General features: G+C 40.8%; 1 protein-coding gene across 1 annotated transcript in view; it reads right to left on the bottom strand.

The window, feature by feature from the left end:
- Positions 1-14210, bottom strand: part of DOCK4 (dedicator of cytokinesis 4) — a 477172-nt gene that overhangs the window by 113063 nt on the left and 349899 nt on the right. Inside the window, exons 23-24 of the mRNA XM_012652744.1 lie at positions 6842-6969; positions 4524-4658 (exon numbers count right to left, since the gene is read on the bottom strand). Of these exons, the coding sequence (XP_012508198.1) occupies positions 4524-4658; positions 6842-6969 (263 nt within the window). The remainder of the gene's footprint in view (positions 1-4523; positions 4659-6841; positions 6970-14210) is intronic.

The following is a 14210-nucleotide window of genomic DNA, read 5'->3' as shown; positions in this document are numbered from 1 at the left end:
AAAAAAAAAAAAAAAAAGAAAGAAAGAAAATCTAGTCGGCAAAAACCCACTCATCTCTTTTTCATCTCTTAGTTTTTCCACAGCCTATCCACATTGTCTTCAATATAGCTACTAGATTAATTTTCCTAAGATATTTACTTCAACACATAATCCTATGAATAGTGAAATAACTTGAAGTTAGTAGAATAACATATTTGTAAAAAATTTAGTAATAAAAATCATTTGATAATGAAAACTTCCATATTAAGTCTTTCCGCTCAATGTATTAATACATAGGTGAACACCTCTTTGCATCCAAGTTAACTAATTTGTATTTGTCATCTGTGACTTAGGCCCATTGCAATAATGTGCCAAAGTGACATATAATCTCTTCCACCTTTATGACATAGTGTCAATCCCAACATTTATACTACAATGTAATTTTATTTATCCACTTAATCTATCTAGGAACTCCAAGCATATTCAACCCTGTTTGGAGGACAATATTTTACTGATGTATTTTTTTAATCTATAATGTAATTTTCTTTTTTCTTAAGTTATTTTAAGAGTGTATCTAGATGAAAATGCTAAACTCACAATTTGTTAATAAGAATAAATAAAAAAACAACACTAGCCAAGATTTACTTAGCTGTAGTGTGAGAATTTCCTACATATAAATCGCCTGTAAAACTCTGTAGTCTTCAGGGGCCATTTTATGTACAGATTGAATATAATGGGCACTTCTACCAGTAACTGTGTATAATAAGAGTTTTGGATGGTTACAACAGTCTTCAAGACATCTTCTATTATACATATGCATTATTTTTCCCAGATATTTCTTACAGAATTCTCCAGGACCCATTTCCCTCCCCAACCACAAGCTGACGGTGCGTGAAAACTTAGACAAGCACGCCAGAGTCTTTAGACATGGCCTATGCCCAGCTGAGTCACCTGCACTATAAATGGTGCTTAACAGAATTATGTACAAGGAAGCATTTATAAACCGTAAGGAATTCTGGAGCTCTGTTAGTTGAGGCTGCGCAGCAAATGGCCATTTATGCTGCTTTATAAAATGTGCTTCTATGTACAATTAGATTTTGAAAGGAACTGATCACAATGGTGCTTTTTTAAAATTTCTAGCTAGAGAGAGCACTTTAAAGTTTAAGTAACAGTTGGTAGAAGAACAAAAAGTACGATCCTTTTAAATTTTAAAAATAAGGCCTCTGTTGTCTGGAATTGTGATACAGTGGAAGCCAGTCCTCATGCTGGTATTGCTGAGAGGCAGGGTAACGACCATGGTACTTACAAAACACTGGAAAAATTCATCAGGACACACTTGTGGGATCTGCTTTTACTCTCAGTGTGTCTATTTATCATGGCACTTTTTCATATATGTGTCTGCAAAGACTGAAAAGGTGCTCAGTGTAAGATCTCCATATAAAGACTCCCTATTCAGAGAGCCTCTTCTCTGTGAGAAAATGGTGAAGAAATTAGACAGATCTTCAGTGCCCAGAGAGAACTGATCTTGTGAATGACCAGAGTATATTTCACACCATGGAATTAGTTATAACAAATAACAATACAATTGTCACTTCTGCAACAATAATGCTGTTACTGTGACTCCAGCTGCTACTACAATTACTAATGGCTACAATTTACTGAGTATTAGACCAGCTACTGTTTAAACACTTTTCCAGATTTGATGAAACTCTCACACTAACTTTAATTATTTTCTCTGTTTTAAAGCAAACAAACAGAGGCTTAGAGACTAGCAACTTGACCCACATCACGTAGTCAATGAAGTGGCAGAGGAGAAATCACGCCAGGTCTCCCTGGGTACTCTAAAAACAATGTCTTAATGCATAAAACCAAAGATGCCAAATAATTTAGGTGTGTGTTTCCTAGAAAATTTCATCCCACATACCTGGAGAGTTTGGTTTTTCACATAGCAAGGGGTACCACAAAGCTACAGAGGAAGGAATCTCTTTATGTGATTTTCCTAAAATTTAGTACACAGGACAATCACCCAGCATGCCCTACCCCCAATTCCACCCACAAACCTGACTCACTGCCTTCTTATTTTTTCAAGTCTCTTAATTTGCATTGATTATTACATTGTGTCGGCCTAAAGGCCATGTATATCCCATAGAGATTTGGTGCATGACAACATTGTACGGTCTGCATGCAGATATAAAGCAGTTTGAAAAACTGTTGTAGCTTTTGACCTCAGGCAGTCTTTAAACATGTCCAGCATTTGCTATGATTTTGTTTGCTATGTCATTATAATTTGAGAATTATGTAAGAGTTATATTGCCAGGAAGCAGTTAAAATGTTACCATCAAAACCAATAAAGGAGACTTCCCTCCTCTTCCAGGGTGAAAGGGTAGACATACTTCTCCCTATTCTTCTTGCTAGGTATAACTAAAAACCTGAATATTAAATATAAAACAAACAGAAAAAGACTTTGAAAGGTGGAGAGAAAAAAGCAGAATGACTAGGAAGCTTGGGACCTGAGGAAGGACATGGTGTTGAGTTCTCAGGGTTTTCTTTCTGCCTCTTATATCCCATACCCACAGCTGAAGAAGCTGGCAACTATGAATCACCAACAGTTGTAGACAAGAGAAAAAGCCCCAACAAAATCCTTATGTCTCTAGCCAAAGGACCAGGAAAGGGGCAGCCTGACAAGGCAATACTTTCAGCAATAACTGTTCCATTCTAGCCAAACACCACAAAAAGCTTTGACCTCCCCCACACCCAGGCCTGCAAAGGCCAAGTGGGGAGCCTAGAGGTCCACCCTCCTGAGGATGTAACGAGGTGCCCAATATCTCTCCCAGAGAAGGCCAAGCAGGGAGCAGGTGCTTTCACCCCCAACGGTCAGTGTTAGTGAAGACAATTGCAGGAACCTGGACTTCCATCACCACTGGGCAGTAACAAGTCACACTTTTCCTTCCCCAGTCGGGTGGTATCAGAGGAGGCCTAGCAGAGAGTCACAATGCTCACCACTGCCAGCAGTAACAAAGCCACTGCCGCCATGGTGTCCTCGCTCAGCAGAAGCAAGGGTCCCTCTTCCCTCAGATGTCAATGGATGCCAAGTGGGACACCTAGAATTCTATCTCCACCTCGCCATAATGAATAGGCACCCCCATCCCCTGATGAATGGTGTCACAAAAAGCCAGCTAAAACAGAAAGTTTAAATAAGATCCAGACTCTTACAATACAAAAATGTCTAGGTTTCAAGGGAAAATCACTCATCATATATCAAGAACCAGGAACATCTCAAATTGAATGAAAAAAGACAATCAATAAATATCAACACTGAGATGGCAGAGATGTTAGAATTGTCTGACACACACAAAAATTAACACAAAATGGATAATGGATTTAAATGTAAAATACTAAACTATAATACTTTTTGGAAAAAAAACTAGGAGATAACCTTTAAGATACCAGGCTAGGCAAAAGGAGTTCTTAGACCTGACGCCAAAAGCATGATCTGTAAAAGGAACAATTAACAAATTGTACTTCACCAAATTAAAAACGTTTGCTCTGTAAACCCTCTTAGGAGGATAAAAAAACAAGCCACAGAGTGGGAGGAAATATTGGCAAACCACATATTGAAAAAAGAACTGGTATCTAGAATATATAAAGAACTCTCAAAATTCAATAGTAAAAAATCGATCCAATTAAAAATGGGGAAAAAGACATGAAAAGACATTTCACTGAAGAGGCTATATAGATGGTAAATAAGTATGTGAAAAGATATTCAGCATCATAAGCAATTAGGGAAATGCAAGTTAAAACCACAATAAAATATCACTACTTAACCTAACAGAATGTGCCCTACTCCAAGAAAAGTGACACCATCAAGTGCTGATGAGGGTGTTAAGAAATTGGGCCATTCATACATTGTACATATGGTATACATAGGAAAGCCATTACTTTCCATAGTGGTTACACCATTTTATATTCTTATATATACACAAATATATAGATACATATATATTTGAACTGCCAGATATATTATTTCTTAATATTTTAAGTGAATCATGTTATATTAGACTCATAAAATAGTGGTGCTTGAAGGCACCTCAGAATTTACCAAGCCAAACCTTCTCATTTCATGGCCAAGGAAACAGGGCTAGGAAAGTTAAGATGCTGACTCGTCATAGTGAAAAACTCAGAATTAAAACTCAGGTCCCCTGGCGCCCCTGGCTCTTCTCACTTCCTCAAGCAATTGAATAGATGAAAAGAGAATGAAAAGTTACCAACTTGACTGGGGATATAAATTCATGGATTAATTTAAACTGGGCAAAGTAAGAAATAATACCAGAGTTGGCTTTTTGAAATTAAAAACTGCTTATTCTAAGATCCCTTAACAAACACTCTTTACATTCTAGTTTCCTCGCAAAATGAAGGTAACTGCATGTGAGTTTGAAATGTTGTTAGGTTATTCTCCCACCGCCAGACTGCCCAGAGCATTACGGCCAGCCACCCGCAAAGTGACTGAAGCTTTTTTCCATGTGCCATCTGTTCTGTGATCTTACAGTGACATCCTGGAACTGGAGCCGCATTGCTGAGCTGGACGGCTGAGGGCGGCTGGTGATCTCCAATATGGTTCTCAGGAGGATGTCCAGCAGGCTGGCCACTATCACATCTATTTCCTCCAATACAGATTTTTCCTCAAGAGAAAAAAAATAATGTGGGGCTTAATATGCATATTAATCTCTCTTTAATGGAAAAGGGGAAAAAGCCCGTTTCCAAATATAGAATCGAAGAGTCATAGTACTCGAGAACTTGAGAGACCTGGACCTCACCTAAGCGAATGACCTTTTACAGAAAACAAAGGCTCGAAGCAGTTAATGGCTTACCCAACAGTATACACTTTGTGCAATGGATACCTGAGATACAAATAAAAAGGTGGGTGATGTCATGGAAGGCACAGCAGACTCATTCAGGACACCAGCTAAGAGTCTAACAGGGCATGTGACATTGGACAAGTCAGTTTGTCTCTCTGGGCCCGATTCCTCACTAAAAATCTGTCCTGGTTCTTAAAGTCTAAGTCTTGGGTTCCAGATTGCACTTACGTTTACTCTTCTCATCACTAGAGTTGCACTGATCATTTTCCAAAACTCTATTTTAAGTGCAAATGGCTATTCCTATAAAAATGGTTTTTAAAGATCCCTGCACATAAATATTAGGAAATGGAGTTCAGCCCAGGCAAATACCCTTAGCTAGAGTGGACCTAAGATCAGTAGCCATGGGAGCTTTCCTGAAGCAAAGCTAGTACTATCCAAGCCCCAGGACTTGAGAGAGAAACCCACATTGCTCTGCATTGACTGTATGTATGCAGTGGACTCGGGTTCTTACTACGCCTGCCCAAAACAAAACTCTGTGCCCAAATGTTTCTAACCAAGGAGATTGCTCTTTGCAAAGAATCCTTTTAAGAAAGTATGAGTTTGAAAGAGCCTTTGGCTAGAATTTTATGATAAATTTTCTTATACTTGGGAGAAAACTACCAAGGTTTTCTCCCTAGTGAATTGGCTTCTGCTCTGAATTCCTTATTAGCTAAGTCCAAAAACTGATTGCAACTTCCAAATTGAAACAGACAAGGAGAAATAAAAAGAAATTTCCTCCACTACTGCCAATATGTTTTCAGTTTTGTGTAGTGAACCATCTAGCTTATTTTTTACTCTCAGCAATTATAATTTGGAAAAATATTCTAGGCATGGCATGACTATTCTTTACTGAATTGTATAGAGGGAATTTTAAAGTTGAACTAATACCTTCTCTCTTTCATCACTGTTCTATCCAGTTCCAGACCACCCCTGGGGCCTTGATCACAGGGTGGGTAAAAGTCAACTGTCCCTTTCTGTGTAGGTTCCTCTCATTCCACTTTTAGATGCAGAGCTTCCAGCCTTTTCCTCTCAAGTGCCAACTCGATTCCATGCTTCTAGGGCCTTATCTCCAACACCTCCACTGGGGTCCCATCTCAGCTCACTGACCTTCAGAAGCTGACCATAACTAAGAAGGACAAAATGGAAACCATAGCACAGAGGCAACAGGGAAGCAGAGAAATGGGAGTCTCAGTACTTGCTGCCAAACTCTGCTTGGTAAAACCTGTTACCTATGCACATAATGCTTAATTAACAGTCACAGGTTGACCCAATTGCAACAGGACATTCTCCATATGTGGATTTTGGATTTCACATAAGACCCTGGAGCCACGAACATGAACAGTCTTGAGTTGTCCTGTTTATAAGCAAGCACGCGATTTTTCTCATTTTGCACTGAACTCTCCAATGCTATTGCATTGCATCAAGAGTCAGGCACATGGACAGGAACCCCCAAAGCCATAACAATTTGGAGATCCCTGTTGGGGCTGAGTAATGGTTGTACTGGAAGATATCCCTAATTTCCTGGTGCTATCCTTCGCTTCTGTGATTTCCACGGGACCCAGCCCAAGGGCCATGGCCAAGTTCTGAGCATCACGATGCAGCCTTTCACAGAATGGGCCAAAAACGACTTCACTTTGCAAGCAGTAATTTATTCTTGCCACAGAGCATTCATCATATCAAGATTAAAGACACATGTGGGAGGCTTTGAGCTTTCTAATTTTTCTCACTTGGTATTCAATTCTTCCTTGAAATGCAAGTTTAGGGAACCTAAGTTATTCGGGGTTACAGTAATCCCACAAGGTTAAAAAAAATTCCTTCCCAGGAGAAGTAAAAAGTCCAGCCAGCTGGAAATAAAAGTGAGAGGCTCAGAGGGTTCCTCTTTAGGACTGTCTCTTTGTAGACATTTACAATTTCATTACCAGAAGCCATTTGATGGGAACTACATACTATGACCCGTATTTACTTACTGAGCTGTTTTTCTTGATGAGACAAAATACGTTGCTAAGGATACGTGCACACATGATCAGGTCCTTCTGCTCCTGCAAGTGGATGTGGAGGTGATGTAACACGACAGGCAGGAGGATGTACCGGGAATCTGAAGAGAGGAGAGTCATCAGTGTCACATCTGCTGGAGTCCCACGCACACATCGGGCAAATCGTCATCTACTTTTTAATCCAATTTTAATTATTAAGTTATTAACACATGTAGTTACAAAAGTACTAATTCTGCAAAATTTATATTGAAAAACAGTAATTTCTTTCACCAACCCATGATTTCAAGAGGCCTCTGACTCTTAGTTGAAATAGGTATCTTTTTCGTTTCAATTGTTTTCTAAAGCTATAATTGAATATCAATTTCTGAATTGCATGCTTACTTTGTAATTTCCTGAATTTTCATTGAGACAGACCATCTACTGACTTCCTACTATGATAGATGAAGACTTAGTTTTGTTTTTGTTTTTTTTTTTTTACCCCCCTCCCTTCTTTTCTTCCCAAGCCTTTCAAAACAGTTGTATCACGATTTCTGGCTAGATCAACATTACGGTTTTGCAGCCACTCTGATTTCCAACTCTTTGTACATAACTGAATTTTTGCTTTGTTTTGTTTTTCTCTCTCTGAACGTTTTTGAGAAATTATCTTTATCCTTGGTAATTCTACATTTTATAATTATGTGCCTTGCCTTGACCTTCAGTCTATAAACGTATGTCCTTTAGTTCTGGGAACTTGCCTTGAATTATTTCTAGTAGTATTTCCTTCCTTCTATTTTTTCTGTCCTCTGTCTGGAACTTCAACTGCATTTACATTACAGGTCTCTTGAGCTATCTCTCGAATTTTTTTCCATCTTTGTGTCCAACTTTCTAGGTGATTTCTGTACTTTACCTTCCAGTCCTTCTATTCAATTTTATTATCTATGCTATCATATATTTTATTTCCAAGAGTTTTCTCATTCCCAAGGCCAGTGTCATGGGTGTCCAACCTGTGCAGTTACACAGGTCCCTGTGCTCAGAAGAGCCCAGGCTTGGTGTAATGTTCTGTGTCTGCCACCTTGAAATTCTTAATTTCAAACAACAGGTCTTGCATTTTCATTACGCAGGCATTCCTGTTTATTTCTATGAACTTACTTACTTATTTATTTATGACAGTGTCACACTCTGTTGCCTGGGCTAGAGTGCAGTGGCATCATCATAGCTCACTGCAGCCTCGAACTCCTGGGCTCAAACCATCCTCTTGCCTCAGCTTCCTGAGTAGGTGAGACTACAAGCACACCTTACCACGCCTGTTTTTTTTTTTTTTTTTTTTTGAGAGATGTGGTCTCATTATGTTGCTTAGGTTGATCTTGAACTCCTGGCCTCAAGCAATCCTCCCATCTCAGCCTACCAAAGTGTTGGGATTACAGGAATGAGTAACCACATTCAGTCTGAATGTTCTTTTTTCACAGCTTAACATTCTTGTTTCATGGATAGACACTCTTCTCTTTCTTGCAATTTTTTTATGGTTTTTTTTGTACCCTGAATTATCTTTTTCTTTCAAGTCACTTTTTTCTGTTTCTTCATTTTATCTTCTACTTTTCACATTAGAGTTTTTTTCTGCAGTATCCAGTGACCTTTCATTGTCCATTCATCGTTACAAGTGAGGCACTAAGATACTAACTGGGAAAAAAATAACAGAAGCTCTGTGTGGCTAGGCAAGCTCGTGGACTAGGGAAGTATCACTGCAGGATGGGAGATATCCACATATTCTACTGTGGAACCCGCATAGTTCAGTATCTAAGATGTGCATCACTGCAGGACGGGAGGCACCCAGATGTGCCATCAAGGGACCCTCCCATAGTTCAGCATCTGAGATGTTTTCTCTTAGGCTGGTCAGTTTCTCTAGTGAGGAATCTACCACTCTCCTGTCTGGCGATCATGAACCCATCTTTAAGTGATTTGAAATCAAGACAGGAAGCAGCTGCCAAGGGTCTCTCTGTCTAATTACAAGGTCTTGTTTATAGAATGAAGCCTCATCCCCAAATTTAGCAGTGTCTGACATACCTGAATCTGCACCACATCTCATTCATTCACTTTCTCCAGAGAGTAAACTTGCAGTTTTTTGACAAAATAAAGGAGGGGATTGGCATAGGGCAGGGTGCTAACTATTCCTTATAAAGATTTCTAAACCAATTTTCATATGCACGGCACCCTTAATCTTTCAGAGATGCCTCATATTTTCAATTCCAGGTCCTTTCTGGCACCTGCCTGAGGTTCTGTGGTATAAATTAGCCTGCCCCTTGGCTGAACTCTCACACCACACCCACCATTCCCACGTCTCAGCCTTCTCTTGTCCACCGAGTCGACTGCCACTCGTCTTTGTAAAAATTGCTATCTCTTGTTGCATCTTTTCTTCCATTCTCTTAAACCTGCGAGATTATACCTCTTTAGAAAATTCCTGTATAGCCACAGATATAAAGACTCTTTTCAAAACTTTAGCAAATCAATTCTAACAATATATGAAGTCGATGTTTGATCACCCTTGATATCTGATTGGGCTCCTCAGCCTCCACCATCGCCCAGGGGATGTCTGATCACCTTGGCCTGCCTTCAGCAAGAATTCCGGTAGGTCAATTTAACCTGAATTTCCCTTCCCCTTGATGTTTCCTCTTAGTGATTTCCTATCCACCTGCCCCCACCCTGTTTCTTGGCTATAAATTCCCACTTGCCCATGCTGGATTTGGAATTTAACCCAATCTTTCTCCCCCATTGCAAAATCCCAATGCAGTTGTCCCTACACCTATCACCACAACCCTCACCTTGAGTAAAGTCTGTCTTCCCATCTTTAACATGTGTCACTGAATAATTTTGTCTTTAACAAGTTCCAAGGCGATTCAATGGAGAAATGATAATTTTTTCAACAAATGTTGCTAGAACAATTGGATACCCGTATGTAAAAAACAAATGAACCCCCGCCCTTACTTCACACCAAATGCAAAAAGTAACTTGGGATGGATCACAGACCTAAATGCAAAGGCTAAAAGTATAAAAGTTCTAGAAGAAAACATAGAAAATTCTAGTGACCCTGAGTGAGATAGAGATTTCTGAAACAAAAAGTACAACTATCAAAGAAGATAAGTGATAAATTATACTCATCAAAATTAAGAATTCTACTTGACTTGCACCATTGACCCTGTTCAAGGTCCCTATTTGATGCCTTCTTTCTATATACAGACCCAAGGCTCAGACTGCATAAATTAGAATTCCAGTTCGATCATATTCTAGCCCATGTCTTTTCATCTGTAAAATGGGGACAGCAACAGCACCTCCTTCTGGGACTGTTTTAAGAATCATATGAGGTAGCACCACCTGGAACACAGTGAGTGCTCTCTAGGTGTTGATTATTCTTTTCTCTTCCTCTTGCAACTTCTTCCTATATCCATCAATAAAACTGATTCTGTATCCTAATAAAAATCATAAGGAATGAAACAAAGCATCCACAACTGGGAAAGTGCCTTTATCAATGTATTTCTGATTTTTTTTTTTATTGTCTTTTTGATTTCTTTTAGGAGTTAGGTTTGGAGCCTAATGTTTCTTTTGATGCCTGACACTGGGCTACCAACACAAGGAGGTCTGGCCTTAGGTTTACCATCAAAACAAGTGAAATAAGGCATTCTATGTTTTAAGAAAACAAATACAGAATTTTAAAATCCCAACTTGTAAAATAATCCATTGCAGGCCTTCTTTAAATAGTAAGCCTCACCAGGGAACTTAAATACTTATTTACAAACCAATTACTTGACAAAAAGAACCAGGAAAAAAACCCTGAAAACTTAAGTGCCAGGAGTCACTGCCTAGTAATGTTTAATTAGAAAGGAAGATAAAGCTTATCTGATATGCTCCTGCAGCTAGGGGGATTTGATTTCTAAAATTTCAATTTGCAGCCAACTGTTAAGAAAATATCTAGTGCAAAAAAACTAAGTAAGGTAGACAAATAATTCGTGTGTGGCATGTATAAAAAGAAATATGTTACTGTCTAGCCTGCAGATTTGCTTTTTCTCCATTACTAGGGCAATGTCAGCCAGTGCAAATGATGGAATTGGTGGGTAAATGCCAAACAAGCTGACTGGTTGAAATGCTAATTATTCCCTTTAAAAGAAAACACCTGGACTCCTCAAGTAAGCCCTCCTAAAAAAGCAGAAACAAAACAATATCCGCTCCCCCCAGTTGAACACACACTAACTTTCCATACACTTAAGGATAGAGTATGCCCTATAGATTCTGCATTTGAAAGTGTCCACACATTCATATTGCATATCTCAGATAAAGCTCACTGTGCCATTTGTCTCCTTGAGTGTATAAAGGAATGACTCTCAATGACTTTTTCCTTTGTCTGTGCACATGAGTGGATACAGCTAGCTCCCATTAGTAATTCCCAGTGGGCACGGGACTAGGAAGGAGGAAGGGCAGCTAAGAAATGCTGGTAGATTTCCTCCTTTAGGTTAATTTTGAGGAAAGGCACACCTTTGCCTCCTCTATCACAAGTTTTGGACAAGGATCCTTGAAGTCAGCATCTGTCCAGAAAGGAGGGAGGTCTGTGAGTCCCATGGTGGCACACAAAGGTCATCAGTCACTTTCCATAAATTGGGCTCCAGCACGGGCTGGGCATGCGAGGGACACCGAAGCAGCTGCTGCACGGCAGCCTCTGGAGGGGAGACTGTTGACAGGGGGGCAGGAGGACGTGCTGCGGCACAGCTTTGCATGGAGCAGAGCTGCTGACTGCAGAGAGCCTGACATCAGAGCTGGGTCGGGCTGCTGTGATCAAAACCACCAGGGATTGAACTGCCAAGGTCACAGACAGCCACAAAACGTGCGAACAAGCGTTTCAGACGCTGGAATACAGACGACGAGCACTCAGAGGAAAGGACTGAAGATTCAGGGGTCGCATTCTCATGCACACATCAGGATCACAAAGGAAAAAACAGTGGAAGGCTAAGGATGATCTGGGAGTGTGGCTTACTGATCTCACCCACTGGCTTCAATCCTACCCTGGACTCCTCCACCTCGGGCATCCTTCCTAAAGATGGATGGATGTTCTGTGCAATTTGTACTTTGGTCAGCTGTGCCCTCTCCTGGAATGAGACTCCTATTCCCACCCCCTGCCCCATTCTGTATTCACACTCATGCTCATCCTTAGCTCAAAAGTTGCTTTTCCAATATGATTTTCATTTTTTTAAATACATATTATTCATTCTTGCTGCTATAACCTGATCCCTAGACCATGACTCAGTCAGTACACAGTCTTCCCAAAACATCTATCAAGCACCTGCTATACACCAGGCGCTGCTATGGAAGCTGGAGATATGATCGTGATCAAGGTAAATAAAGTCCCTGCCCTCTGGGGCTTTCCTTTCTGGGGTGAGGGAGGTAGACAGACATTAAACAAATAAATACCCAATTCTTTATCTAGTTGTAGTTGCACTGGGTGATCTAAGAGCAAAACACAGTGTACTCTGAGAATGATAATGGGGTGGGTGGGACAGAAAGGAGATTTCTTGACAAAATGAGAGAGCCCGAACGATGAAGGATGGATTAACTGGGCTCAGGAGGAGCTGGAGAAAGTGGTTCTAGAGAGAGAGAAGTACTAAGGAGGCAGGATGAGGCAGGTGGGCAGGACCACATCACAGGCCCTGGAAGATGTTTTCTGGAGCATGTCGGCAAACAGAATAGAACGGGATGTGAGTAGAAGCTGGGAGTGACGTCATCTGGTGTGTTTCTAAAGGTACCTTTGGCTACATGGATGCAAAATGCAAAGGGAGATGTGGGAAGCAAGTGTAGAAAGGACCAAAGCAGCTCAGAGCAGGTGCAGCAGGCCTGGAGAGGTGGGGGGGCGGCGGGGAGAGGGGCCAGGTGTGAGAGATGCTGTGGAGGCACATGAGAAGTCTCGGTGATGGGTGGGGAAGGCGAAAGGAACCAGCCTGTGGTTTCCAGGTGGATGGTGCCGGCACGTACTAAGATGGGGAGGAGTAAGCTGAGAGAGACAAACGTTGAGATTTCCATTTTAGACACGCTGAGTTTAAGAAGCCTGTGAGACATCCTCATAGAGATGTTGAGAGGGCAGCTGGATACTCAGGTGTGGAGCTAGGAGAGACCTGGTCTAGAAATACAAATGTGAGAGTTGTGTCAGCACAAGGACAGTGCTAACTGAGGCTAAGCAGGTGGACTGCACCCCAATATTTGCTCAGATCTCCCTGCTATGTGGCACCTCATAAACTTCCCCTATCACAACTGCAGCCTCATTTTATCGTAATTACTTGTTCAACATCTGCCTTTGAGCTAGACTATAAGCAGACAGAAGGCCTGTATCTGTTTAATTTGCTATAATATTTCTAATATAACATGTGCGGGTCTGTCTATAATAAGTACCTGTTGAATGAATGAATGAGCTTCATCATGAGTTCTGCTGGATAGCAGAGGCAACTGAAAGAGAGCCTGGCATTTCTGGCTTCAGATTTTAACAGAGCTTAAACGGGAAGGGAGCAGGAGGCGAAGCATCACAGTTCAGTTTACAATGACTCCACCTGCTGGAGCCTGCCCTGAGCACTAAAAGGCAGCGATTCCCACCACCATGCAAACTTCAGCAGCTGCCTGTGGCACCCATCCTGCCTCCTCCTTCCTCCCCACCCCCTGCAGATCTGTGCAAATGTGCATGAGGGGACGTATGAGAAATGAAAAGACACAGGTTTCGCCCTTTTTCCCCTAATGTGCTTGCTGCTGCCAATCAGCATGGAAAAGTTGAGAAGCACGGTAAGAGATTAAAGTTGAAATTGAGTCCTGAGTGGCCCAAAATGTGTGAGTTTACAGTTATTTTCAAAAAACACAGTTAAAACCTAGGTCAACTACGATTTTAGTGAGACATATTTTTCATCTTCATTTCTATGTTCAGGGTGAGGTGTTACGTAAAACTCTTAATTTTTAATCTTTGTCCCATCTAGGGAAAGATGTAGAAACGATTTTCCAAAGAAACATCTTTCTAAGGACTTCATTAAAAACTTGCACTTAAACATGGTTGTAGCTGATATACACCTTTAAAAAAACAAAACTCAAAATCAGTATGTAGCCAAATCTTTCGTAAAATCTGAGAACAGAAACTAAACCACTGTGAAGCTACTTGATGGTGGAGCACACCTGCAGAGAGGTTCAGCCCTGAGCTGTTTCCCTTCGGAAAAGCCTGGGGAAGGGAGGAGGACACAGGTAAGGGGAAGGAAGACAGGTGGGGGATCTGCACCAAAGGGGGCAGAACACTAACGATTTTTAACCAAAGACTTTCTTGAGGTTCCAGGTAGTTTTTAAAAATATATATTTT

This window comes from Propithecus coquereli, unplaced genomic scaffold (genome assembly GCF_000956105.1).
Source record: "Propithecus coquereli isolate 6110/MARCELLA unplaced genomic scaffold, Pcoq_1.0 Scaffold4, whole genome shotgun sequence".
Classification (NCBI taxonomy): domain Eukaryota; kingdom Metazoa; phylum Chordata; class Mammalia; order Primates; family Indriidae; genus Propithecus; species Propithecus coquereli.
This window is presented reverse-complemented; position numbering and strand designations above follow the sequence as displayed.